Below are 25960 nucleotides of genomic sequence, written 5' to 3'. Positions count from 1 at the left end.
AAATATATAGGCAGAAAAAACTCAGTTTAAAATATTTCAATTCATACCTTCCTTGGTATAATCTTTGATGTTTTATATCAATAATGACAATGGACAGGTAATGTACCTGCTGTTTATCATAAAAAAGTCAAATTCTTTAAAATTCTTTTTGACCACATCTACAGTTATATAAGTGTGATTTTTATAATAATTTTGTAATGTTCTTTGTTTAATTAAATATTTCTAATAATCATTTTGTAATTTCTTTATTTAATTAAATATTTCTAATAATCATTTTGTAATGTTCTTTATTCAATTAAATATTTCTAAAGATAGCATCATGTAATCGTTACTTTTTAATGAAATTTGCCCCGAATTAAACTGATTTAACTGTTTCAAATTCAAAATAAGTCTATTATATGAGCCATTGTTTTTGGGGGTAACCTGGGAAGATATATCTTAGTTGAAAAAAAAACCGACATCAGAATTATAATTCACACATTTGATAATTTTGCAAACTAGGAATTTTTCAATCTTGGCATCCACGATAAGATGAAGTTCTGTGGGAAGTTCTAAAGGTTTTGGCCTTGAAATATGGTTTGGAATATCAGGTTTGTCTAACAGACACGCACTAACACAGTGTAAAATTTGGTATATCTAACAGACACCCACTAACACAATGTAAAATTTGGTTTGTCTAATAGACACCCACCAACACAATGTAAAAATTGGTTTGTCTAACAGACACCCACTAACACAATGTAAAATTTGGTTTGTCTAATAGACACCCACCAACACAATGTAAAATTTGGTTTGTCTAACAGACACCCACTAACACAATGTAAAATTTGGTTTGTCTAATAGACACCCACCAACACAATGTAAAAATTGGTTTGTCTAACAGACACCCACTAACACAATGTAAAATTTGGTTTGTCTAATAGACACCCACCAACACAATGTAAAATTTGGTTTGTCTAACAGACACCCACTAATACAATGTAAAATTTGGTTTGTCTAACAGACACCCACCAACACAATGTAAAATTTGGTTTGTCTAATAGACACCCACCAACACAATGTAAAATTTGGTTTGTCTAACAGACACCCACTAACACATGTAAAATTTGGTTTGTCTAACAGACACCCACCAACACAATGTAAAATTTGGTTTGTCTAACAGACACCCACTAACACAATGTAAAATTTGGTTTGTCTAACAGACACCCACCCACACATGTAAAATTTGGTTTGTCTAACAGACACCCACTAACACAATGTAAAATTTGGTTTGTCTAACAGACACCCACTAACACAATGTAAAATTTGGTTTGTCTAACAGACACCCACCAACACAATGTAAAATTTGGTTTGTCTAACAGACACCCACTAACACAATGTAAAATTTGGTTTGTCTAATAGACACCCACTAACACAGTGTAAAATTTGGTTAATCTAACAGACACCTACTAACACAATGTAAAATTTGGTTTGTCTAATAGACACCCACTAACACAATGTAAAATTTGGTTTGTCTAACAGACACCCACTAACACAATGTAAAATTTGGTTTGTCTAACAGACACCCACTAACACAATGTAAAATTTGGTTTGTCTAACAGACACCCACCCACACATGTAAAATTTGGTTTGTCTAACAGACACCCACTAACACAATGTAAAATTTGGTTTGTCTAACAGACACCCACTAACACAATGTAAAATTTGGTTTGTCTAACAGACACCCACCAACACAATGTAAAATTTGGTTTGTCTAACAGACACCCACTAACACAATGTAAAATTTGGTTTGTCTAATAGACACCCACTAACACAGTGTAAAATTTGGTTAATCTAACAGACACCTACTAACACAATGTAAAATTTGGTTTGTCTAATAGACACCCACTAACACAATGTAAAATTTGGTTTGTCTAACAGACACCCACTAACACAATGTAAAATTTGGTTTGTCTAACAGACACCCACCAACACAATGTAAAATTTGGTTTGTCTAACAGACACCCCCCAACACAATGTAAAATTTGGTTTGTCTAAAAGACACCCACTAACACAATGTAAAATTTGGTTTGTCTAACAGACACCCCCCCCCCCCCCCCCCCCCCCCCAACACAATGTAAAATTTGGTTTGTCTAACAGACACCCACCAACACAATGTAAAATTTGGTATATCTAACAGACACCCACCAACACAATGTAAAATTTGGTGTATCTAATAGACACCCACTAACACAATGTAAAATTTGGTTTGTCTAACAGACACCCACTAATACAATGTAAAATTTGGTTTGTCTAATAGACACCCACCAACACAATGTAAAATTTGGTATATCTAATAGACACCCACTAATACAATGTAAAATTTGGTTTGTCTAACAGACACCCACTAATACAATGTAAAATTTGGTTTGTCTAACAGACACCCACTAATACAATGTAAAATTTGGTTTGTCTAACAGACACCCACTAACACAGTTTAAAATTTAGTTTGTCTAACAGACACCCACTAACACAATGTAAAATTTGGTTTGTCTAACAGACACCCACTAATACAATGTAAAATTTGGTTTGTCTAACAGACACCCACTAATACAATGTAAAATTTGGTATATATAACAGACACCCACTAATACAATGTAAAATTTGGTTTGTCTAACAGACACCCACTAATACAATGTAAAATTTGGTTTGTCTAACAGACACCCACCAACACAATGTAAAATTTGGTTTGTCTAACAGACAACCACTAACATAATGTAAAATTTGGTATATTTAACAGACACCCACTAACACAATGTAAAATTTGGTATATTTAACAGACACCCACTAACACAATGTAAAATTTGGTTTGGAATATCACGTATATCTAACAAACAGTTTTTGGTTTTGATATTGTATTATATATCAACAATATCAATTACACAATGGTAACAAGACACGGAATATATGTAATACCTGTCCAATGCAAAAGCTACATCTGGCAGACGATGGCCGAACTCGGCAGTTCTTCGTTAACAGTGATACACAGTTCATCCGTAAATCCTGTGACTGTACGGAAATTCCCAGAAATATCCAGGATATCATTGGTCAATCTTAAATGTTGTTGATGAAACTCTCGGTAGAGGAGAAAGTCGCAACTAATCAGTCATCTACACTCATCTACATTTCATCCATGGACAAAGTCGATAAGATTATTACACAACCTCAACTGGAACAAAATCTAATGTCATAATAATAATACTGGGCGCAGGCGTTTATGCCTATGTATCCAGATCTCAAAAGTTAAAAAAAAGAAACAACGTTCACATTATGACTTCATCCTGTATGCCATAGTCATGATTTATAGAATGGTTGAAATACTTAAAAATGCTTCAAAATTATTGATTTAAAATCTAAATGTTTCAAACTGTACACATTAACAGCTGCACAAAGCAAAACATTTTCAAAGTAGAAGAATTTCTTCTGTCCTTTCCCCACTATAATTACTGATTTTTTCCTGTCCCACTATAATAACTGATGTTGTTTTCCTGTCCCACTATAATTACTGGTGTTTTCCTGTCCCACTATATTTACTGATGTTTTCCTGTCCCACTATAATTACTGATGTTTTCCTGTCCCACTATAATTACTGATGTTTTCCTGTCCCACTATAATTACTGATGTTTTCCTGTCCCACTATAATTACTGATGTTTTCCTTTCCCGCTATAATTACTGATGTTTTCCTTTCCCGCTATAATTACTGATGTTTTCCTGTCCCACTATAATTACTGATGTTTTCCTGTCCCACTATAATTACTGATGTTTTCCTGTCCCACTATAATACTGATGTTTTCTCACTATAATTACTGATGTTTTCCTGTCCCACTATAATAACTGATGTTTTCCTGTCCCACTATAATAACTGATGTTTTCCTGTCCCACTCTAATTACTGATGTTTTCCTGTCCCACTATAATTACTGATGTTTTCCTGTCCCACTATAATTACTGATGTTTTCCTGTCCCACTATAATTACTGATGTTTTCCTGTCCCACTATAATTACTGATGTTTTCCTGTCCCACTATAATTACTGATGTTTTCCTGTCCCACTATAATTACTGATGTTTTCCTGTCCCACTATAATTACTGATGTTTTCCTGTCCCACTATAATTACTGATGTTTTCCTGTCCCACTCTAATGATTGATGTTTTCCTGTCCCACTATAATTACTGATGTTTTCCTGTCCCACTATAATTACTGATGTTTTCCTGTCCCACTATAATAACTGATGTTTTCCCACTATAATTACTGGTGTTTTCCTGTCCCACTATAATCACTGATGTTTTCCTGTCCCACTATAATTACTTATGTTTTCCTGTCCCACTATAATTACTGATGTTTTCCTGTCCCACTATAATACTGATGTTTTCTCACTATAATTACTGATGTTTTCCTGTCCCACTATAATTACTGATGTTTTCCTGTCCCACTAAAATTACTGATGTTTTCCCACTATAATTAGGAGAACCACGACTAAAATAAGCCTATCATTGCTATCTACAAACTTCCATAACAAAGTTACACCACGGGGTATTATCCTTATAATCACAATCCTTGTATTGTCTTCTAGAAAATTTCCTGTTTGAAGAATATTCCATCTGATTTCTTTTTGTTCAATACTTGTCTGTTTTCTGAAAGATTTTCAGAATCACAATATATGCACAATTCAAAACTTGTATGTGTATTCCGGAAATAGATATATATCCTTTTTGAAGATTGAAGAATGAATATTTTATCCAATTTTTTTATATTCCATACTTGGCTGTTTTCAGAATAATGGCTGTTTTCAGAATAATTCTCAGAATCAGTCTTCACAATCACAATCCATGGCTGAAAACTTTCATTTTCTATTCCAGAAATGAAGAATATTCCAGAATATCAATTCTGAGAAATACTATCATTCAACAAATTAATATGACGATAATTTTTTGATGAGATTGAATTAAAATCTGCAAAACATGTCCGAAATATTTTGAAATATAAATTCCTAAGAAACTCGAGACATGTCTACAGAGCGGACTTATCATCCGTGCTATCAGAACACATCTCTGTATATCTCATTAATACTCTAACAAAACATACCGATAAGTATGCCGTAAAAATTCCCACGTTTTACAAAATTTCAGTTTTTGAAGACTTGTATTCATGTCCGAAACATTCACAAAGTGCAATATCGAAGCAACTGTTCCTGAAGGTCGTGTAGGGTAACTTCCACACACGAACCTGCTGAGTTCACGAACTCTGTTTTACATTAACCAAGAGCCTTATGGATGCTATAGAACTCCTTTATCCCATCAATACAGAAGGTTTTCCTCAAGTCTTTGAAGATCAATGGATTTCCTTAACAATTCTTCCCTAAACTTTCAACATGGTATAGTCCAGACACTAAAAATAGCCATATCCATTTTCAAGCAAAGGGTTATGAGGAAAACATTTTGAATATCTGCTGTAGAACAAATTCCTACTTAATTATATGCGTATTTAAACACTTCAGATTGCAAGGCGAAAATTCTCAACAAGAAGACACCAAGCCCTATGATGTTATTGTCAATTTAGCTGAAAATTAATGTGAATATTTAAGCACATGTGGCCAATTTTTTTTTAAGTACCAATTGGATAATTGGCACACAGATAACAACTGATGAGACTTTTTTAGGGAAGGATTGTATTACATCACTGGAGGGGGGGAGGGGGGGGGGGGGGGGGGGGGGCGATGGAATATATACAGGAATTTTTTAGCATTTTTCGATATTCTGATGGTTACTTCAACCATTTAGGATTACATGACATCTAAAAAAACAATTGTGAATTCAGTTAAACATCGACTGATACTGAATTAGATATGAAATTCTACAGATCACTGCTACTAGCTGTCAGTCCTAATGTCCAAACACGGGAGATTCTTTAAAGTCCTGAAAGTGTCCGAGCACGGGAGATACTAAAAGTCCTGGAGGTGTCCGAGCACGGGAGATACTAAAAGTCCTGGAGGTGTCCGAGCACGGGAGATACTAAAAGTCCTGGAGGTGTCCGAGCACGGGAGATACTAAAAGTCCTGGAGGTGTCCGAGCACGGGAGATACTAAAAGTCCTGGAGGTGTCCGAGCACGGGAGATACTAAAAGTCCTGGAGGTGTCCGAGCACGGGAGATACTAAAAGTCCTGGAGGTCACTGTCTGAGCACGGGGGATATTTAAAGTCCTGGAGGTGTCCGAGCACGGGAGAAAAGTCCTGATGGTGTATGAACACGGGAGATATTTATAATTCTAAAGGTGTCCAAGTAAACATCCATACAGATAAAGGAATTTATATATCTCCATTTCCAATTTTTTGTACACAGAATGTTAAAAATTGATCTCTGCATACTTGAGTACAGATTCATCTAGTACTATATGTTACAAGCTGTTGTGTAAATTCATCACATTCCAAAGTGTATGTTTCATCAATAATACAACTCACATGTGTATGGAGTCAGGGGACAATGAGATACATAACCATACACACAAACATTATCATCATCACTTATACAAAACCAAAAATACTATTTTACACCTCAAAAAATACCACTTATACAACACCATTAAAAAGACTTATACATAACCATACACACCACACAAACATTATCATGATCACTTATACAAATTTTGTTTTACTATTCTACACCTCAAGAAATACCATGAATACCACTAATACATTAACCAAGAACAGCATGTATACAATACCATGAACACCACTGTCTTCCTATTAATTGAAAATATCATGATATAATTATTTACAAATAAACACCACAAAACATTCCAGACTGGAAATGAAAATATTTATGATTTTTTTTTAACATTTATATTTATTTTGTAAATAAACCGTACCATTTTTGTTAGTATACACAGCTTTAAAGGAACTATTTGTAATTTTTCTGTACATGTATATTAATCTCGTAAATAACCCCCTTATCAGCTATAAAGGACTTCACAACTAAATCAGCCAATCAGCTGGTGTTTCACCTGAACCAAGTCTCTGAGGAAAATGTGTTTCTTTGGTTTGTAGCTGTTTTCCTGAGTAAATAACATATGAAATGGGTACTTTCTATATATGAGAGTAAAGTGTAGGGTCTTGAGGTTTCGAAAATCAAAAATTTACACTCCTACTGAAAAAAGAATGGCGTAGAATTTGAGGTTTAAAAAGGCGGGAATTTCCCAGGTGGGGGTTCCCCAGTGTACCGTAAATGTCAGGGTTACTGTCTGTCGAGTACCTGTGTGCTCTTATATGCCATTAAACCTATACAACAACAACATGTATCTGATAGAAAAAGCTTGAAACTTTAATTTGATATAGATTTCACATCATTTGAACTTCAAACGAGCGAATGAAGGGATGGGGTCACTTTGATATAAGTAATAATATATAGTAAATTATTTAGTTGTGTGAGTCCTTTAAAGAAAATATTTTAATTTTGTCATTATACAGATAATCACGTACTTATTCATAATAAGTTACTTCATTTTTTTACGTTTAACTAAACATTTGGACTCTGCGATGAATTTTAATCACTAATTGTATAAACAAAGGGAGTCCCTTATATATCTTCTTACCTGTTATCTACCTGTGTACAGTTTACCTTCGTGTCCAGGTGTTTGTTGTGTCCAGGTGTTTGACCGCTATCCTTATTGTTACGGTTCTATTCTTACACAAACTGATGAAAATTTACATTATCTACAGTATCTTATATATTTCATAACAAAATATGAAAAAAAAATTATAATTTGTGAAGTGATCATAGCTATCACCCCTGTATTAAATAATGGAATTTCACTATAACTATGATTGGAATATTTCAATGAGACATTGCAGGGGGAAACAGGATAATGAGTTGAGAGGCTGACAAAAGCCAGGAATCGGACTTAGCTGAAATATTTTTTATGGTCACACTTTAGTGAAAACATCTGCTTCACAAATCTGACAGCTATAACTAGTTAAATTCACTGTGAAACTTATCATACCCATAAAGTGTACATACCATATATCATGCTATTGTATTTCATATATGTATATATTATCGAGTTTTATTTTATGCATTTTATCAAAAAAAGGAAAATACTAAGTTAACAAAGCCACAACTGATAAACAGATGTATACCAGGATAAGGAGTAGTATCAAAATAATGATACATGGAAAATAAAATTGTGGAGATCTTAAAATCAGGCCAGGTAACAAAATAAAAACTCTCTTGTGGAAATCTTAAAATCAGGCCAGGTAACAAAATTAAAATTCTCTTGTGGAAATCTTAAAATCAGGCCCCGTAACAAAATTAAAATTCTCTTGTGGAAATCTTAAAATCAGGCCAGGTAACAAAATAAAAACTCTCTTGTGGCCAGGTAACAAAATAAAAACTCTCTTGTGGAAATCTTAAAATCAGGCCAGGTAACAAAATATAAATTCTCTTGTGGAAATCTTAAAATCAAGCCAGGTAACAAAATATAAATTCTCTTGTGGAAATCTTAAAATCAGGCCAGGTAACAAAATAAAAACTTTCTTGTGGAAATCTTAAAATCAGGCCAGGTAACAAAATAAAAACTTTCTTGTGGAAATCTTAAAATCAGGCCAGGTAACAAAATCAAATCACAGGTAAAGATTGGGGGAATATCATGTTTTACTAAAAAATCTAAACATTAAAAACAAATTTAAGCATTCAATTGATATTTTGTCCTTACTATAAATGTTTTTTTTTTTTTATTGTTTTCCATAAGTACTAAATCAAGGCTGTTAACAGAAGCTCGGCAATCTGCTGAGCCTCGGCAATCTACTGAACCTCCATGTGGTATAGAAATACCATTGTTTCTTCATGTTAAAATCCTACTTATTCTCTGTTCATAATCAGCACCATGTGGAACGAGTTTTCTGTACCAGGTCAAACTTTACAGAACAAGAATTTGGATCTATATATAAGAAGTAAAAAGAATCCACAACTTTCTGGAAATAATAAATTGTAGACCTTTGATACAAAGTGATTTGGAGAGAGAAAAAACTCCGAGATTGTGTGAAGGCAGGTAAATGATCTGTAGGTAAAGTGTACTGTGAGCATTGTAATTCTCTGTTTAATGCAGACACATGTTTTATAGTACCTAGGAATGTGTGTAGCCACACACAGGAATAATACAGAGATAAATCACAGAATCTCTTCTAGTTTTACACCTGTGTTGTAATATGAAACAGTAAAATGGATTTGTTGGTTTTTACGTATAATATATGGTTGTATATTTGTATGCAGATTAACCTTTCTGATTCATACTATGGTTAGTACATCAGATAAAAATTTGGCCACTCCCTTCCCTGTTGTCTAGTATACTGGACAAGGTTTTGGGTACCCCCAGGTGAAGTTCCCTGTTGTCTAGTATACTGGACAAGGTTTTGGGTACCCCCAGGTGAAGTTCCCTGTTGTCTAGTATACTGGACAAGATTTTGGGTACTCCCTTCGCTGTTGTCTAGTATATACTGTACAAGATTTTGGGTACTCCCTTCGCTGTTGTCTAGTATACTGGACAAGATTTTGGGTAATCCCTTTCCTGTTGTCTAGTATACTGGACAAGATTTTGGGTACTCCCTTCCCTGTTGTCTAGTATATACTGTACAAGATTTTGGGTACTCCCTTCCCTGTTGTCTAGTATACTGGACAAGGTTTTGGGTACTCCCTTCCCTGTTGTCTAGTATACTGGACAAGGTTTGGGTACTCCCTTCCCTGTTGTCTAGTATACTAGACAAGGTTTTGGGTACTCCCTTCCCTGTTGTCTAGTATACTGGACAAGGTTTGGGTACTCCCTTCCCTGTTGTCTAGTATACTGGACAAGGTTTGGGTACTCCCTTCCCTGTTGTCTAGTATACTGGACAAGATTTTGGGTACTCCCTTCCCTGTTGTCTAGTATACTGGACAAGATTTTGGGTACTCCCTTCCCTGTTGTCTAGTTGCCATGGCAGCCATCTTGGATTTCTGACCGACCCGAAAAGTAACATCACTTGGTCAGGACTATCTCAAGATCATTGCAGGCAAGTTTCAGGTAAATCCTACTGTTGGATTTTGAGAATAATTTTGAAATGAGAAAAGCTTATTCCACGGCGCACGGCGGACGACGACGTACAAAGAACGATGACTATAGGTCATCCTGACCCTAAGGGTCAGATGACCTAAAAATACTTCACTGATAATATTGTCATACTAGGGACATAAAATACTACACTGATAATATTGTCATACTAGGGACATAAAATACTACACTTATAATATTGTCATACTGGAAACATTGTAAAATACTACACTATTAATATTGTCATACTAGAGATATTATAAAATACTACACTGATAATATTGTCATACTAGAGGTATTATAAAATACTACACTGATAATATTGTCATACTAGAGATATTATAAAATATTACACTGATAATATTGTCATACTAGAGACAATATAAAATACTACACTTATAATATTGTCATACTAGAGATATCATAAAATATTACACTGATAATATTGTCATACTAGAGACATTATAAAATACTACACTGATAATATTGTCATACTAGGGACATTATAAAATATTACACTGATAATATTGTCATACTAGAGATATAAAATACTACACTGATAATATTGTCATACTAGAGATATAAAATATTACACTGATAATATTGTCATACTAGAGATATTATAAAATACTACACTGATAATATTGTCAAACAAGTATAGATACAATACATATTATCCCCTCCTTCTCCCCATCTTGTGAGTAAATTGTAATATAGAGTACAGAACATTGAGGTATACCAGATGTTAGTTATGGCCTATTTATAAACCAGGTTGACCCCATTACCAGAGGTCCACCCGATATTTGCTGTATATATATAAACACTCCGCCAGGAATGACAGGTATTTCTATACGACTGACACATAGAGGTCTGTGTAACATTTAGTTTCACTAGAATTTCAAAATAAAAGTTGTAATTTACAATGGCATCATTAAAACATCTACATCATACAGACTTTACCTCAGATCAGGACAACTCTTGAATGGCTGTCAACTTATGCCAGATCCCGGAAACCCCAACGACTCATCATTCGTATTTGGGGCACATACTTCGGGGAGTTGTTTTTTCTATGTATTATCTTAATATCAAAATTTGATGTAGCAGATGATACATAATTTTATAAAATCCTTATCAACAACATTTAATATTCATATACATAATGAATTATTTGAGATTTTTTATTCGAAAACGTTTACAAATTACCCCACTGCTGGCCTCTTTCAATATATAGTATACACCTGTGTATATAGGTGTATCACGCTTGAATAGATGTCCTCTAGGGGACAACTTCTAACAAATGAACTTTATATACATTTATATATATACGCACATATGTATCTTCCTGGATATAAATAATCTTTGGAGTTATCATTCTACACAAGACAAATCAGTCAGTCAATCAGTCACTCACAACACTGTACTATAGCAGAATAAATTATTTTGTTTCTACCGTTATAAAACTGTCATTCCAAGATGTCATTCTACATTTTTTCAATGATACATAAGGGTCAAAGTCAAAAAGTTTAAAAGGACAAAACACATAAACTAAAGATACCAGCTATGATTGGTTACAGTGATTAATATTTTCTTGTTTCCTGAAGATCTATGAGGTTAACATGAAAATTCAGATCAGATGTTTCTTCTTTAGGAACATGTTTTTTTGTTTAAATATTTGAATAATATTTTCTGATTGGCAGCAACAACCATCAGAACCTTTGTTTATCTTTTTATCTTATCAGAGTTGTCTCTCCTCAGGCATCAGGTTTGTCACTCAAAACTAGCTATCAACTCAAATTCTACCCGAATGGAAAGTTATAATTATATTACTTTAGTTACAAAAGGTTGTGAACTGTTTACAATGTTAATGTCAAGTATGTTTAAGATCAATACCTTTTAAAGGATCTCAAATGGTTCTACTTACTGCCAGATATATAAGTCATGATCTTTCCATGATATTTGACCCAAAGGGGAGGGTTTTTATTGGTAGATATTTGACCTGCAATGGGTAAGGGGGGGGGGGGGGGGGGCATCTTATTGGCAAATACAGGTCATAACTTTGAAGTATAGCATGGACAGGTCCTAATTGGCAGATACAGGTCATGACCTTTAAGTATAACATGGACAGGTTCTTATTGGCAGATACAGGTTATGACCTTTGAGTGATCTTTGACCTGCAATGGAGGGTTGTTATTGGCAGATACAGTCATGACCTTTGAGTGATCTTTGACCTGCAATGGAGAGTTGTTATTGGTAGATACAGGTCATGACCTTTCAGTGAGAACCATCAATGAGTGAAGAAGATTAACTTACATCATCTAAACTCTCCAGAGTTCCATCTTTACTACTGCTCTCTGCTGTCATGTCTGATGAACTCTGCTCCTCATAACTAGGTCGGTGTACTCCTTTCCTGTAAATGAAAAACTGATTCCAAAATTCTGCAATTTTTCTTTTCAAAAAAAAAGGATTGAACATTAAACCTCTGAAGCAATTAGTACTAATATTATTATAATGATTATGCACTAATTGAGATTTGTATTTTGTATAAATAATTATCTTTAACTGTTTATTGTATGACGGAAATTTTTAATAGTCTTATTAGTGAGTTTGAAAGATTAATTCTCTATCAGGAGAATTTCTCTAGATTAAATCCCTATCAGTAGAATTTCTCTACATTAATTCTCTATCAGTAGAATTTCTCTAGATTAATTCTCTATCAGTAGAATTTCTCTAGATTAATTCTCTATCAGTAGAATTTCTCTACATTAATTCTCTATCAGTAGAATTTCTCTAGATTAATTCTCTATCAGTAGAATTTCTCTAGATTAATTCTCTATCAGTAGAATTTCTCTACATTAATTCTCTATCAGCAGAATTTCTCTACATTTATTCTCTATCAGGAGAATTTCTCTAGATTAAATCCCTATCAGTAGAATTTCTCTACATTAATTCTCTATCAGTAGAATTTCTCTAGATTAATTCTCTATCAGTAGAATTTCTCTAGATTAATTCTCTATCAGTAGAATTTCTCTAGATTAATTCTCTATCAGTAGAATTTCTCTATATTAATTCTCTATCAGTAGAATTTCTCTAGATTAATTCTGTATCAGTAGAATTTCTCTAGATTAATTCTGTATCCGTAGAATTTCTCTAGATTAATTCTGTATCAGTAGAATTTCTCTAGATTCATTCTCTATCAGTAGAATTTCTCTAGATTCATTCTCTATCAGTAGAATTTCTCTAGATTAATTCTCTATCAGTAGAATTTCTCTACATTAATTCTCTATCAGTAGAATTTCTCTAGATTAATTCTCTATCAGTAGAATTTCTCTAGATTAATTCCCTATCTGTATAATTTCTCTAGATTAATTCCCTATCAGTAGAATTTCTCTAGATTAATTCTCTATCAGTAGAATTTCTCTAGATTTATTCTCTATCAGTAGAATTTCTCTATATTAATTCTCTATCAGTAGAATTTCTCTAGATTAATTCCCTATCTGTATAATTTCTCTAGATTAATTCCCTATCAGTAGAATTTCTCTAGATTAATTCTCTATTCCCTATCAGTAGAATTTCTCTAGATTAATTCTCTATCAGGCGAATTTCTCTATATTAATTCTCTATCAGTAGAATTTCTCTATATTAATTCCCTATCAGTAGAATTTCTCTAGATTAATTCTCAATCAGCAGAATTTCCCTAGATTTATTCCCTATCAGTAGAATTTCTCTAGATTAATTCTCCATCAGCAGAATTTCCCTAGATTTATTCCCTATCAGTAGAATTTCTCTAGATTAATTCTCTATCAGTAGAATTTCACTATATTAATTCCCTATCAGTAGAATTTCTCTAGATTAATTCTCTATTCCCTATCAGTAGAATTTCTCTATATTAATTCACTATCAGTAGAATTTCTCTAGATTAATTCTCTATCAGTAGAATTTCTCTAGATTAATTCTCTATCAGTAGAATTTCTCTATGTTAATTCCCTATCAGTAGAATTTCTCTAGGTTAATTCTCTATCAGTAGAATTTCTCTAGATTAATTCTCTATCAGTAGAATTTCTCTAGATTAATTCTCTATCAGTAGAATTTCTCTAGATTAATTCTCTATCAGTAGAATTTCTCTAGATTAATTCTCTATCAGTAGAATTTCTCTAGATTAATTCACTATCAGTAGAATTTCTCTAGATTAATTCTCTATCAGTAGAATTTCTCTAGATTAATTCTCTATCAGCAGAATTTCTCTAGATTAATTCTCTATCAGCAGAATTTCTCTATATTAATTCTCTATCAGTAGAATTTCTCTAGATTGATTCCCTATCAGTAGAATTTCTCTATATTGATTCTGTATCAGTAGAATTTCTCTATATTAATTCTCTATCAGTAGAATTTCTCTAGATTAATTCCCTATCAGTAGAATTTCTCTATATTAATTCTCTATCAGTAGAATTTCTCTATATTAATTCTCTATCAGTAGAATTTCTCTATATTAATTCTCTATCAGTAGAATTTCTCTAGATTAATTCCCTATCTGTATAATTTCTCTAGATTAATTCCCTATCAGTAGAATTTCTCTAGATTAATTCTCTATCAGTAGAATTTCTCTAGATTAATTCCCTATCAGTAGAAATTCTCTAGATTAATTCCCTATCAGTAGAATGTCTCTAGATTAATTCACTATCTGTATAATTTCTCTAGATTAATTCCCTATCAGTAGAAATTCTCTAGATTAATTCTCTATCAGTAGAATTTCTCTAGATTAATTCTCTATCAGTAGAATGTCTCTAGATTAATTCTCTATCAGTAGAATTTCTCTAGATTAATTCTCTATCAGTAGAATTTCTCTAGATTAATTCTCTATCAGTAGAATTTCTCTAGATTAATTCCCTATCAGTAGAATGTCTCTAGATTAATTCTCTATCAGTAGAATTTCCCTAGATTTATTCCCTATCAGTAGAATTTCTCTAGATTAATTCTCTATCAGTAGAATTTCCCTAGATTTATTCCCTATCAGTAAAATTTCTCTAGATTAATTCTCTATCAGTAGAATTTCTCTAGATTAATTCCCTATCAGTAGAATTTCTCTAGATTAATTCTCTATCAGTAGAATTCTCTAGATTTATTCTCTATCAGTAGAATGTCTCTAGATTAATTCCCTATCAGTAGAATGTCTCTAGATTAATTCACTATCAGTAGAATTTCTCTAGATTAATTCTCTATCAGTAGAATTTCTCTAGATTAATTCTCTATCAGCAGAATTTCTCTATATTAATTCTCTATCAGTAGAATTTCTCTAGATTGATTCCCTATCAGTAGAATTTCTCTATATTGATTCTGTATCAGTAGAATTTCTCTATATTAATTCTCTATCAGTAGAATTTCTCTAGATTAATTCCCTATCAGTAGAATTTCTCTATATTAATTCTCTATCAGTAGAATTTCTCTATATTAATTCTCTATCAGTAGAATTTCTCTAGATTAATTCCCTATCTGTATAATTTCTCTAGATTAATTCCCTATCAGTAGAATTTCTCTAGATTATTTCTCTATCAGTAGAATTTCTCTATATTAATTCCCTATCAGTAGAATTTCTCTAGATTAATTCTCTATCAGTAGAATTTCTCTAGATTAATTCTCTATCAGTAGAATTTCTCTAGACTAATTCTCTATCAGTAGAATTTCTCTAGATTAATTCCCTATCAGTAGAATTTCTCTAGATTAATTCTCTATCAGTAGAATTTCTCTAGATTAATTCTCTATCAGTAGAATTTCTCTAGATTAATTCTCTATCAGTAGAATGTCTCTAGATTAATTCCCTATCAGTAGAATTTCTCTAGATTAATTCTCTATCAGTAGAATTTCTCTAGATTAATTCTCTATCAGTAGAATGTCTCTAGATTAATTCCCTATCAGTAGAATGTCTCTAGATTAATTCTCTATCAGTAGAATTTCTCTAGATTAATTCTCTATCAGTAGAATTTCTCTAGATTAATTCCCTATCAGTAGAAATTCTCTAGATTAATTCCCTATCAGTAGAATGTCTCTAGATTAATTCCCTATCTGTATAATTTCTCTAGATTAATTCCCTATCAGTAGAAATTCTCTAGATTAATTCTCTATCAGTAGAATTTCTCTAGATTAATTCTCTATCAGTAGAATGTCTCTAGATTAATTCTCTATCAGTAGAATTTCTCTAGATTAATTCTCTATCAGTAGAATTTCTCTAGATTAATTCTCTATCAGTAGAATTTCTCTAGATTAATTCCCTATCAGTAGAATGTCTCTAGATTAATTCTCTATCAGTAGAATTTCCCTAGATTTATTCCCTATCAGGAGAATTTCTCTAGATTAATTCTCTATCAGTAGAATTTCCCTAGATTTATTCCCTATCAGTAAAATTTCTCTAGATTAATTCTCTATCAGTAGAATTTCTCTAGATTAATTCCCTATCAGTAGAATTTCTCTAGATTAATTCTCTATCAGTAGAATTCTCTAGATTTATTCTCTATCAGTAGAATGTCTCTAGATTAATTCCCTATCAGTAGAATGTCTCTAGATTAATTCTCTATCAGTAGAATTTCTCTAGATTAATTCCCTATCAGTAGAAATTCTCTAGATTAATTCCCTATCAGTAGAATGTCTCTAGATTAATTCACTATCTGTATAATTTCTCTAGATTAATTCCCTATCAGTAGAAATTCTCTAGATTAATTCTCTATCAGTAGAATTTCTCTAGATTAATTCTCTATCAGTAGAATTTCTCTAGATTATTTCTCTATCAGCAGAATTTCTCTAGATTAATTCTCTATCAGCAGAATTTCTCTATATTAATTCTCTATCAGTAGAATTTCTCTAGATTGATTCCCTATCAGTAGAATTTCTCTATATTGATTCTGTATCAGTAGAATTTCTCTATATTAATTCTCTATCAGTAGAATTTCTCTAGATTAATTCCCTATCAGTAGAATTTCTCTATATTAATTCTCTATCAGTAGAATTTCTCTATATTAATTCTCTATCAGTAGAATTTCTCTATATTAATTCTCTATCAGTAGAATTTCTCTAGATTAATTCCCTATCTGTATAATTTCTCTAGATTAATTCCCTATCAGTAGAATTTCTCTAGATTAATTCTCTATCAGTAGAATTTCTCTATATTAATTCCCTATCAGTAGAATTTCTCTAGATTAATTCTCTATCAGTAGAATTTCTCTAGATTAATTCTCTATCAGTAGAATTTCTCTAGATTAATTCTCTATCAGTAGAATTTCTCTAGATTAATTCTCTATCAGTAGAATTTCTCTAGATTAATTCTCTATCAGTAGAATGTCTCTAGATTAATTCTCTATCAGTAGAATTTCTCTAGATTAATTCTCTATCAGTAGAATTTCTCTAGATTAATTCCCTATCAGTAGAAATTCTCTAGATTAATTCCCTATCAGTAGAATGTCTCTAGATTAATTCCCTATCTGTATAATTTCTCTAGATTAATTCCCTATCAGTAGAAATTCTCTAGATTAATTCTCTATCAGTAGAATTTCTCTAGATTAATTCTCTATCAGTAGAATGTCTCTAGATTAATTCTCTATCAGTAGAATTTCTCTAGATTAATTCTCTATCAGTAGAATTTCTCTAGATTAAATCCCTATCAGTAGAATGTCTCTAGATTAATTCTCTATCAGTAGAATTTCCCTAGATTTATTCCCTATCAGTAGAATTTCTCTAGATTAATTCTCTATCAGTAGAATTTCCCTAGATTTATTCCCTATCAGTAAAATTTCTCTAGATTAATTCTCTATCAGTAGAATTTCTCTAGATTAATTCCCTATCAGTAGAATTTCTCTAGATTAATTCTCTATCAGTAGAATTTCTCTAGATTAATTCTCTATCAGTAGAATTTCTCTAGATTAATTCCCTATCAGTAGAAATTCTCTAGATTAAAATTCCCTATCAGTAGAATGTCTCTAGATTAATTCACTATCTGTATAATTTCTCTAGATTAATTCCCTATCAGTAGAAATTCTCTAGATTAATTCTCTATCAGTAGAATTTCTCTAGATTAATTCTCTATCAGTAGAATGTCTCTAGATTAATTCTCTATCAGTAGAATTTCTCTAGATTAATTCTCTATCAGTAGAATTTCTCTAGATTAATTCTCTATCAGTAGAATTTCTCTAGATTAATTCCCTATCAGTAGAATGTCTCTAGATTAATTCTCTATCAGTAGAATTTCCCTAGATTTATTCCCTATCAGTAGAATTTCTCTAGATTAATTCTCTATCAGTAGAATTTCCCTAGATTTATTCCCTATCAGTAAAATTTCTCTAGATTAATTCTCTATCAGTAGAATTTCTCTAGATTAATTCCCTATCAGTAGAATTTCTCTAGATTAATTCTCTATCAGTAGAATTCTCTAGATTTATTCTCTATCAGTAGAATGTCTCTAGATTAATTCCCTATCAGTAGAATGTCTCTAGATTAATTCTCTATCAGTAGAATTTCTCTAGATTAAATCCCTATCAGCAGAATTTCTCTAGATTAATTCTCTATCAGTAGAATTTCTCTAGATTAATTCTCTATCAGTAGAATTTCTCAAGATTAATTCCCTATCAGCAGAATTTCTCTAGATTAATTCTCTATCAGTAGAATTTCTCTATATTAATTCTCTATCAGTAGAATTTCTCTAGATTAATTCTCTATCAGTAGAATTTCTCTATATTAATTCTCTATCAGTAGAATTTCTCTAGATTAATTCTCTATCAGTAGAATTTCTCTAGATTAATTCTCTATCAGTAGACTTTCTCTAGATTAATTCTCTATCAATAGAATTTCTCTAGATTAATTCTCTATCAGTAGAATTTCTCTAGATTTATTCTCTATCAGTAGAATTTCTCTAGATTAATTCTCTATCAGTAGAATTTCTCTATATTAATTCTCTATCAGTAGAATTTCTCTAGATTAATTCGCTATCAGTAGAATTTCTCTAGATTAATTCTCTATCAGTAGAATTTCTCTAGATTAATTCTCTATCAGTAGAATTTCTCTAGTTTAATTCACTATCAGTAGAATTTCTCTATATTAATTCTCTATCAGCAGAATTTCTCTAGTTTAATTCACTATCAGTAGAATTTCTCTATATTAATTCTCTATCAGCAGAATTTCTCTAGATTAATTCTCTATCAGTAGAATTCTCTAGATTAATTCTCTATCAGTAGAATTCTCTAGATTAATTCTCTATCAGCAGAATTCTCTAGATTAATTCTCTATCAGTAGAATTCTCTAGATTAATTCTCTATCAGTAGAATTTCTCTAGATTAATTCTCTATCAGTAGAATTTCTCTAGATTAATTCTCTATCAGTAGAATTTCTCTAGATTAATCCTCTATCTGTAGAATTTCTCTACATTAATTCTCTATCAGGAGAATTTCTCTACATTAATTCTCTATCAGGAGAATTTCTCTAGATTAATTCTCTATCAGTAGAATTTCTCTAGATTAATTCTCTATCAGTAGAATTTCTCTAGATTAATTCTCTATCAGTAGAATTTCTCTAGTTTAATTCACTATCAGTAGAATTTCTCTATATTAATTCTCTATCAGCAGAATTTCTCTAGTTTAATTCACTATCAGTAGAATTTCTCTATATTAATTCTCTATCAGCAGAATTTCTCTAGATTAATTCTCTATCAGTAGAATTCTCTAGATTAATTCTCTATCAGTAGAATTCTCTAGATTAATTCTCTATCAGCAGAATTCTCTAGATTAATTCTCTATCAGTAGAATTCTCTAGATTAATTCTCTATCAGTAGAATTTCTCTAGATTAATTCTCTATCAGTAGAATTTCTCTAGATTAATTCTCTATCAGTAGAATTTCTCTAGATTAATCCTCTATCTGTAGAATTTCTCTACATTAATTCTCTATCAGGAGAATTTCTCTACATTAATTCTCTATCAGGAGAATTTCTCTAGATTAATTCTCTATCAGTAGAATTTCTCTAGATTAATTCTCTATCAGTAGAATTTCTCTAGATTAATTCTCTATCAGTAGAATTTCTCTAGATTAATTCTCTATCAGTAGAATTTCTCTAGATTAATTCCCTATCAGTAGAAATTCTCTAGATTAATTCCCTATCAGTAGAATGTCTCTAGATTAATTCACTATCTGTATAATTTCTCTAGATTAATTCCCTATCAGTAGAAATTCTCTAGATTAATTCTCTATCAGTAGAATTTCTCTAGATTAATTCTCTATCAGTAGAATGTCTCTAGATTAATTCTCTATCAGTAGAATTTCTCTAGATTCATTCTCTATCAGTAGAATTTCTCTAGATTAATTCTCTATCAGTAGAATTTCTCTAGATTAATTCCCTATCAGTAGAATGTCTCTAGATTAATTCTCTATCAGTAGAATTTCCCTAGATTTATTCCCTATCAGTAGAATTTCTCTAGATTAATTCTCTATCAGTAGAATTTCCCTAGATTTATTCCCTATCAGTAAAATTTCTCTAGATTAATTCTCTATCAGTAGAATTTCTCTAGATTAATTCCCTATCAGTAGAATTTCTCTAGATTAATTCTCTATCAGTAGAATTCTCTAGATTTATTCTCTATCAGTAGAATGTCTCTAGATTAATTCCCTATCAGTAGAATGTCTCTAGATTAATTCTCTATCAGTAGAATTTCTCTAGATTAATTCCCTATCAGTAGAATTTCTCTAGATTAATTCTCTATCAGTAGAATTTCTCTAGATTAAATCCCTATCAGCAGAATTTCTCTAGATTAATTCTCTATCAGTAGAATTTCTCTAGATTAATTCTCTATCAGTAGAATTTCTCAAGATTAATTCCCTATCAGCAGAATTTCTCTAGATTAATTCTCTATCAGTAGAATTTCTCTATATTAATTCTCTATCAGTAGAATTTCTCTAGATTAATTCTCTATCAGTAGAATTTCTCTATATTAATTCACTATCAGTAGAATTTCTCTAGATTAATTCTCTATCAGTAGAATTTCTCTAGATTAATTCTCTATCAGTAGACTTTCTCTAGATTAATTCTCTATCAATAGAATTTCTCTAGATTAATTCTCTATCAGTAGAATTTCTCTAGATTTATTCTCTATCAGTAGAATTTCTCTAGATTTATTCTCTATCAGTAGAATTTCTCTAGATTAATTCTCTATCAGTAGAATTTCTCTATATTAATTCTCTATCAGTAGAATTTCTCTAGATTAATTCGCTATCAGTAGAATTTCTCTAGATTAATTCTCTATCAGTAGAATTTCTCTAGATTAATTCTCTATCAGTAGAATTTCTCTAGTTTAATTCACTATCAGTAGAATTTCTCTAGTTTAATTCTCTATCAGCAGAATTTCTCTAGTTTAATTCACTATCAGTAGAATTTCTCTATATTAATTCTCTATCAGCAGAATTTCTCTAGATTAATTCTCTATCAGTAGAATTCTCTAGATTAATTCTCTATCAGTAGAATTCTCTAGATTAATTCTCTATCAGCAGAATTCTCTAGATTAATTCTCTATCAGTAGAATTCTCTAGATTAATTCTCTATCAGTAGAATTTCTCTAGATTAATTCTCTATCAGTAGAATTTCTCTAGATTAATTCTCTATCAGTAGAATTTCTCTAGATTAATCCTCTATCTTTAGAATTTCTCTACATTAATTCTCTATCAGGAGAATTTCTCTACATTAATTCTCTATCAGGAGAATTTCTCTAGATTAATTCTCTATCAGTAGAATTTCTCTAGATTAATTCTCTATCAGTAGAATTTCTCTAGATTAATTCTCTATCAGGCGAATTTCTCTAGATTAATTCTCTATCAGTAGAATTTCTCTATATTAATTCTCTATCAGTAGAATTTCTCTAGATCAATTCTCTATCAGTAGAATTTCTCTAGATTAATTCTCTATCAGTAGAATTTCTCTAGATTAATTCTCTATCAGTAGAATTTCTCTAGATTAATTCTCTATCAGTAGAATTTCTCTACATTAATTCTCTATCAGTAGAATTTCTCTAGATTAATTCGCTATCAGTAGAATTTCTCTAGATTAATCCTCTATCAGTAGAATTTCTCTATATTAATTCTCTATCAGTAGAATTTCTCTATATTAATTCGCTATCAGTAGAATTTCTCTAGATTAATCCTCTATCAGTAGAATTTCTCTAGATTAATTCTCTATCAGTAGAATTTCTCTAGATTAATTCTCTATCAGTAGAATTTCTCTAGATTAATTCACTATCAGTAGAATTTCCCTAGATTAATTCTCTATCAGTAGAATTTCTCTAGATTAATCCTCTATCAGTAGAATTTCTCTAGATTAATTCTCTATCAGTAGAATTTCTCTAGATTTATTCTCTATCAGTAGAATTTCTCTAGATTAATTCTCTATCAGCAGAATTTCTCTAGATTAATTCTCTATCAGTAGAATTTCTCTAGATTTATTCTCTATCAGTAGAATTTCTCTAGATTAATTCTCTATCAGTAGAATTTCTCTAGATTAATTCTCTATCAGCAGAATTTCTCTAGATTAATTCTCTATCAGTAGAATTTCTCTATATTAATTCTCTATCAGTAGAATTTCTCTATATTAATTCTCTATCAGTAGAATTTCTCTAGATTAATTCACTATCAGCAGAATTTCTCTATATTAATCCTCTATCAGTAGAATTTCTCTAGATTAATTCTCTATCAGTAGAATTCCCTGTACTATAAGTCTTAGCTTTGTTATATTGCAACGTTAAGCTTATCAGAGTTATCTCCCTTTGACCAATTAGTACAGGCAATATTATAAAGTATTTTTCAAATTTGAGCAGATTTCTCAGGCTACCTACATGGGGATTGGTAATTATTGTTTAATTATAATGTCGTTGAGCCATAGCCTATAGGCCTACATGAACAATTACCATAACAAAAAACTAAAATTATTCAGTTTCCCTATCAAAGCAGATTATCTTGCAGATGACATGATTTTTTTCTGTGTTCTTATGTTTTTGCCATGATTTTCAGAAGAAAATAAAATGAGTGATATTGAATGAAAGGTAGCATTGTCAATTAATTAATGTGCATGCTGGATTAAGGATTCCTATGGATAAATAACTTTGATGTTTTGGATATTTACAATATGGGGGTTTATTTGTTAAGAATATGTACACCATCATTTTGCCTTAAATTGATAATAACCCCTGTTTATTAAAGAGAGAATACATATGTATATAAGTAAGATATGTAATTACATAAGGATTAACAAACTTATTATTTATGGTATACATATGATCGTGCATGTACACAATTACTGTTATATAAGGAAACTTATCAAAATACTATCAATTCATTTAGCAAATAATACCACCACACTAAACAACAACATGCCTTTTTGTTGTTTTTGATATTAGTGGGGGAAACATGCCACCCGCCCCACAAACCAGCCGTAGTCCATGCATGTACTGCCACAAACCAGCCGTAGTCCATACATGTACCACCACAAACCAGCCGTAGTCCATACATGTACCCCACAAACCAGCCGTAGTCCATACATGTACCGCCACAAACCAGCCGTAGTCCATGCATGTAATCAGCTTTCTTGCTGCAGTGGCTGTTTTCATTGATTGGAATTTCTGCCAATCTTTCAGACATTTTCCCCCAAGTGAAAAAAACCAACCTTGCCTTTAATTTTTCATCAGTAACACTAATTAAGATTCTAACAGTGATTATCTTCTACAAGCACTTTTAAACATTTTTAACATCAGTAGGAAATCTGGCTGAGGTGTCAAAATAATGGTCACCTGCATCACCTCACATTTATAATGGACTGGGACGAAATTAATTGATCAGGCTAATCCATTTTACCAGGTCAAATATGGGGCTGAAAGTATGATGTTCAAACAGTCCATTCATGGAATTACACCCTTAATTTGGTAAAGTATTTCTAAAAATTAAATCCTCTTACCTACATTTTATATCTTTATTATTTGTTTTCAATTTTTCTATTTTTTTTTTTTCCCCTTTTTTAAGAACGTTGATATTTTTCTGAAATTCATAATTTTTTTAAAAAACATATATCATAAATATAAATGAACTTGATATAGTAAAAGAAAGTCTTTATAAAAGATTTTTTCCTTTTAGAAATTTTTGAGTATCAAAATTTTATCCCAAATATTGAATGGAACAGAAAAATCTTAATGAAGCAAATCACATTCTCTTACCATGGTAATTCTGTATTTTCAATTGATGTCTTAACATTGTTCATTTGGTCTTTGTTTTATTTGATAAACAATAAACCATAGAAATTATTCAAGAGAGCAAAGGTTATCTCCCTTCAGTTGCAACACAAAATATACTTAGATCATGTATGTATATCTTCTTACAAAGATTTAAATTTCAATCTTACGAAAATAATTCAGATGTGTTAGAATATTTTTTTTCAGAAAAGACAACTAGTATCGAAAAAAAAAAAATAAATAAATAGATATACCGTATTTGACCTAATAAGGGCGCCTGCCCTAATAAGGGCGCCCCTACCTTTTTTCAAGGAAATAAATCTTTGACCGAGTGTCAAAATGGTGTCAAAATGGTGTTCAAAAGTAATAATTCATGTGAAATATTTTGCTACTTTATGTGTTCAATTTTCTTCAGCAAATTAAGTAACTGGAACACATGTTTTCGCCACATTTTGTGTATTCCTACAGGCTACAGATGACATATCAGTGCAAAGAGCACCCAAAACTAAACACACATACAAATAATAACTTACCATCTTTATTTGAAGATAAAGTAAAGACTTCATTCTTGTTGATAAATAACTTTTGTTCAGAACAGAAAGCTAGTAAAAGACATTGTAAATCAACTATTAGGTCAAAGAAAACGATGTCTGATATGATCTGGGAAATCACCTGTTTCTATAAATAGAACACAAAAGAGTTCCATTTGAACATAAATGGTGGAACACACGTTCTCTGGTCTAAAGATCAGCTGGCATGGTTTACAAGTTTACAGGAGTATTCAAGTGATGTTTAAGCTTAATATATGATAATGAATAGATATCTTCATCTGGAATATTTTTATGACTGAATATTTTACCGTTTCCACAACCTTGGGTATATATTCTGCTATAAGGTATAGTCTTTCATAAAACTTCAGAATAACTAATCTTAATAAGGGCGCCCCCACCGTCAATTACCCGCGCCCTGCGCCCTTATTAGGTCAAATACGGTAAGTAAAAACAAATCTTCTTATTGATCTAAAGAATGATGATATTGATATACAAGTGAACACAAATATGAAAGTTACTGATAACAAATACTTAAATTATTATAAATTTAGGTTTAAAACATATAAACTTAAACATCTGAATATACATATGTTATGAAGACTATATAGAGGTTACACAACGAGAGGTTGTTGGATATGGAATTTATTTCACATGAGTAAGTCATTTTTTAAAAGTCACACAAGACACAAGCCTTAGCCTTAGAGTGTCTTTTGTAACTTTTAAAAAATAACTTATGAGAGTGAAATAAATTCCATATCCAAAAATCACGAGTCGTGTGACCTGTTTCTACCACAATAATATCAGCTTGAATCAAAGGGAAATGTGGCCAAGTCTTATTCTGTGTATGCAAATAAGCTTAAGGTGTACAGGTGAGGGCTGGGACACGGTGATGTGACGTCATACAATTATTGATGACGTCAATAACAATTGCAACTCGCGTCACAGTTCAAATTCCTGACCAATCAAAAGACGGAAGGTCATTTTCCACTAGTGGAATATAACATATATATATGCAACAGTCAGCACATTTATACAATGGTTTGAGAGTGGAATAACACAGGGTAT

The 25960-nt window shown here is 31.4% G+C and overlaps 1 protein-coding gene across 7 annotated transcripts in view; it reads right to left on the bottom strand.

Moving 5' to 3' along the window:
- The window catches only part of LOC117345258, a 125289-nt gene that overhangs the window by 56981 nt on the left and 42348 nt on the right, over positions 1–25960 (bottom strand). For all 7 annotated transcript variants that reach the window (XM_033908292.1, XM_033908299.1, XM_033908295.1 and 4 more), the window contains one exon: positions 12423–12519. In XM_033908292.1, the coding sequence (XP_033764183.1) occupies positions 12423–12519 (97 nt within the window). The remainder of the gene's footprint in view (positions 1–12422; positions 12520–25960) is intronic.

The sequence above is a fragment of the Pecten maximus genome, chromosome 16, assembly GCF_902652985.1.
Source record: "Pecten maximus chromosome 16, xPecMax1.1, whole genome shotgun sequence".
NCBI lineage: Eukaryota > Metazoa > Mollusca > Bivalvia > Pectinida > Pectinidae > Pecten > Pecten maximus.
This window is presented reverse-complemented; position numbering and strand designations above follow the sequence as displayed.